General features: G+C 43.6%; 1 protein-coding gene across 2 annotated transcripts in view; it reads left to right on the forward strand.

Moving 5' to 3' along the window:
* LOC135102121 (spondin-1-like) overlaps window positions 1–5,000 on the forward strand; it is a 147,839-nt gene that overhangs the window by 119,262 nt on the left and 23,577 nt on the right. For both annotated transcript variants that reach the window (XM_064006899.1, XM_064006900.1), the window contains exons 6-8: window positions 1,326–1,532; window positions 1,965–2,088; window positions 3,177–3,307. In XM_064006899.1, the coding sequence (XP_063862969.1) occupies window positions 1,326–1,532; window positions 1,965–2,088; window positions 3,177–3,307 (462 nt within the window). The remainder of the gene's footprint in view (window positions 1–1,325; window positions 1,533–1,964; window positions 2,089–3,176; window positions 3,308–5,000) is intronic.

Consider the following 5,000-nt stretch of genomic DNA (forward strand, 5'->3'; position numbering starts at 1 on the left):
CACTACCACAGCACTACCACAGCACCACCTCAACACCACCACCACAGCATCACCACAGCATCACCACAGCACCACCTCAAGCTACCACCACAGCACCACCACAGCACTACTATAGCATCACCACAGCACAACCACAACACCACCACAACACCACCACAACACCACCACAGCACCTTCACAGCACCACCATCGAAGCACCACCACAGCACCGCCACAGCACCGCCACAGCACCTCCACCACATCACCAACACCACAACGGAACACTCTCGCTGTCTCTCCCTCACCACCACAGCCGCATCACCACACTGCAGCCTACCCTCACCACCACCACAGTCGCATCACCTCACTACATCCTTCCCTCACCACCACATCACCACCACTTCTTGTCATCACCACATCTGGATATCAGCACAGCCTTTATTATGTGATACTTTTTTCAAACATGTTTTACTTTACCTTTTCACTCAACACCTTTGTGAGGCTACGAACACCATACAACACCACAATAACCCCCATATCAACACCACAGAGCACCACACCTTGCAAAGCCACACCTCACTTTTCACATAGGAACACACATAGAGCCACACACATCACAAACGCTCAAAAAAAAAAAAAATGACTGATACTTCTGTCATTACATTACACAACACAACACCAAGCTATCCACATCACTTATCATCCCTCACACAAACACACACACACACGCACACACACAGAAAACTAATTCCAACAATATTAGCAATTTTTTGTCTAGTGTTTGTTCTTTACATCTTACCTCTTGCTTTTATCCTACCAGTTTGTTGTTTATTCCTAGTGCAAACACAACACCAGACTATCCACACACAAAACCAATATTTTTTTCTCATACACACACAGACAACACCACAAAATCCTACAATATTATCTATATTTTCTCTTTTGCTTGGTGTTTATATCCCTTCCTTGGTTTTACCGTATCTGTTTATTGTTTATATCCCGTGCAAACCTTACACCAATACACACACACACACACACACACACACACACACACACACACACACACACACACACACACACACACACACACACACAATCATTCCTCTCCCTTCCACACACACAACTCATTTCTCTCCCATCCACACACACACACACACACACACACACACACACACACACACACACACACAGCACACCACAAAATACCACAATATTAGCAAGTTTTGTATTATGTTCATTGTTTATATCATTTTTCTTGTCCTTACCCAACCCGTCTATTGTTTATGCCCAACCCAGGTGTCCCCATTCTTCCCACTTCACGCATCCCTTCCCTTCTACCCCACCAGGTCACCTTCGAGGGGCTGTGGTCGCGGCACACTCACCCCAAGGACTTCCCAAACAATGAGTGGCTGACGCATTTCTCTGACATCATCGGCGCGTCTCACTCCAAGGACTACATGGTGTGGGAGTATGGCAAGGAGGCATCGGACGGTCTGCAGCAGGTGGCCGAGTGGGGATCGACGCGCAGGCTTGAGAGTGAGCTGAAGAGACAGGTGAGGGGATATGAAAGTGATATATAGATAGATAAGTAGATATATGGCTAAATAGATAAGTTGATGGATAGATAGATAGAAAGATATATAAGTATCTAGATAATTAACAGTCTGAAGAGCATAATTAGAGAGAGAGAGAGAGAGAGAGAGAGAGAGAGAGAGAGAGAGAGAGAGAGAGAGAGAGAGAGAGAGAATGAGTGAGTCTGATGCACCAAATGCTAGAGACTGAAGTGAGGAATGAGTCTAAACACACACCCTTTGTAATCATATTATTTTTTTCTCACCTTTTGTTTTTCCTGAGTACAACTTTCCACCTTCCTTCCCTTCCCTCTTCTCTCCAGTTATCTATCCCCTTGTCCTCCTAGTCATCCATTTTCTTTATCGCCTCACCCTTAACCCTGCCTCACTCCGCCTCTACCTATACCCCGACAGAGTAACCACATCAGAACCATCATCAAGGCTCGCGGTCTGTGGTACCCCAACGTGAACGGGAAGACTTTTGCCGTGTTCCGTGTCGACAATCGCCACCACCTCATGTCCCTCGTGTCTATGTTGGGTGAGTATTGGAGCACAGGAAAGAATAGTACTGGTAGGCATAAGAACGTAAGGAAGCTACAAGAAGCCGTCAGCCCTACATGTGGCAGTCCCTGTTTGAAACTTTGGATAGACATAAGAACATAACGTAACTAAAGCTAGCACAAGGAGCCATAATGCCTACACGCGCCAGCCCTTTCATGAATTACTGTTACCTGTTTCCACCCATCATCCTCATTTATAAATATGTTTACTTTTTTTTAAGTTCCCCAGTGACTAACGACCCCAGCTGACTGACTACAAAATCATTTAGTACATTTACAAGTTAAACTACAATGAAATATATGCAATCCATGCGTAGGCAGCACAAATACCAAGAGACTTGACTGATTTATACAACAAGGGTAAAAGCTGAAAAAAATAAGTAGGGTATCTCTTGAAATTAACTTGGGAACAGGAGTAGGGATACGTAGGAATACAAGAAATAAATAATATAGGTAGATTTTGAGGGGTGCTGACGAAATTGTATGTGATGAATTACACTGTCTAATCACAGTAAGGAATATGATGCAAAGGCAAATGTTGGATGGTGCAGGCAAGTAAAGTAGAATGAAGATAGAGGAGGAAAACAAGAGGGGAAAGAAAAAGAGGGAAAGAACAAGAATGGGGTAGAGGAGAAAAGAAAGACGAGAGGGTGGAGATTAATTAAGAAAAACGAGCAACAGAGAGAGAGAGAGAGAGAGAGAGAGAGAGAGAGAGAGAGAGAGAGAGAGAGAGAGAGAGAGAGAGAGAGACTGACACTCATCTTCACTAAAAAGATCAATAAAAGAGTAAGTCATCACGGGAAGAGAGAGAGAGAGAGAGAGAGAGAGAGAGAGAGAGAGAGAGAGAGAGAGAGAGAGAGAGAGAGAGAGAGAGAGAGAGAGAGAGAGAGAGAGAGAGAGAAGCAATCCTTCACACAGACAGGTGACAGCGCATACACACACACACACACACACACACACACACACACACACACACACACACACACACACACACACACACACACACACACACACACACACACACACACACACACACACCTGCCCTCATACACCTATCCTCCTCCAGGACCCACACCTGACTGGATCGTGGGAGTCTCTGCGCTGGAACTCTGTCTTACCAACTGCTCCTGGGTGACGCACAAGACGCTCAACTTGTATCCTTACGACGCGGGCACGGACTCCGGGGTCACCTACGATGTAAGGAAACTCTTTTGTTTGTTTGTGGTACTCCCTTTATTTGTGGGACTCCCTATGTTTGTTCACCTGTTTGTTTTTTTGTTTTATTAAGCTATATTTACGTATGTGTCTATTTATTTCTATTTAACTATACGTATTTAGGTAATTATATTTACCTAGCTATATTCACATAGCCGCATTTATCTAGTTCAATTAATGTATTTGTATTTTCTTGTTTATATTTACCTTGATGTATTTATCTGTTTTCTATGAATTCATCAAGTCTTTCCTACAAAATTTCCCAGTGAACCTCATTATTATGACTTCAGCGTTTGTGTGGTTCTGTCTGCATATCTATAATTGCCCAGTCTTCATCTAGTCTTCTTATTTGTTTCTATGAGCTAGGGCTTAAGAACATAAAAATAAAATAAGCAAGGGAAGCTGCCCTAAGCCATCAGGCATGCACATGGTAGTCTCCATATAAAACATATTTCCACTTGTACGTAATCCCCATCAATAGAATTGTCTACTCTTTGAAAACTCCCTGCTGACTCGGCACTTACAACCTGATTACTGAGCATAAAAACATAAGGGAAGCTGGATAAAGCCACCATGCCTACACGTGGCCGTCTCTGTAATATAAAGCCCACCTACATATTTCCACCTCCAATACCCATCCATAATTTTTTTACTCATTGAAAACTCCCTATTAACTCGTCACTGGCAACCTGAGAATACTACATTTCATTCAACTCCTCATTTCTATCACATCTTGTTCACTTCACTCAGTTCTGTACTTCTATGACAACTCGTTCTTTCCACTTGCTCGCGAATGACCACCACCACCACTATTGCTGCTGCTGCTGCTACTACTACTACTACTACTACTACTACTACTACTACTACTACTACTACTACTACTACTACTACTACTACTACTACTACTACTACTACCACTATTACTTCTATATACCTAAGTGGTGCTGTCAAGGTGCGGCGGGGCAGGTGGCGGCACGGGCTGTCAAAGATGGAATAAAAAAGTGCTTTAATTGCGTTACAGGCGTCCCCACCAGAGTCCTTGCGACCCGATGTTAGTTAGCACTCTCTCTCTCTCTCTCTCTCTCTCTCTCTCTCTCTCTCTCTCTCTCTCTCTCTCTCTCTCTCTCTCTCTCTCTCTCTGCGTCCCGTGTATGCTCGGATCTCCAGCGTTCATGTGTGAGCAATATTTCTTTTTATTTATTTATTTTTTTCATTCTGCTCGTGACGTGGCATCGGCTATGATTTATTTATGTGTTTGCTGTTTGGCACGTTTTAATTTTTCTTTTTTTCTCTCTCTTTACTTTTTTTCTTCTTCTTTTTAATCCTTTCCGTAATTACTTTGCCATGTCACTCCATTAGTTACCATGGAAGTTTTCGCGAAGTGAACAAGTTTTAACGTCTCTCTCTCTCTCTCTCTCTCTCTCTCTCTCTCTCTCTCTCTCTCTCTCTCTCTCTCTCTCTCTCTCTCTCTCTCTCTCTCTCTCTCTCTCTCTCTCTCTCTCTCTCTCTCCCTTCCCTGACTGTTGTCCTTTAAGAAGAGAGAAAAACACAAGACATTTTAAGCTCAGGTCAAGAGATGCGTAAGAGGATACGCGCGTGTGTGTGTGTGTGTGTGTGTGTGTGTGTGTGTGTGTGTGTGTGTGTCGGACAAGGGGCGGAAATAGACAGGAAAATA

Source organism: Scylla paramamosain, chromosome 7 (assembly GCF_035594125.1).
Source record: "Scylla paramamosain isolate STU-SP2022 chromosome 7, ASM3559412v1, whole genome shotgun sequence".
Lineage (NCBI taxonomy): Eukaryota > Metazoa > Arthropoda > Malacostraca > Decapoda > Portunidae > Scylla > Scylla paramamosain.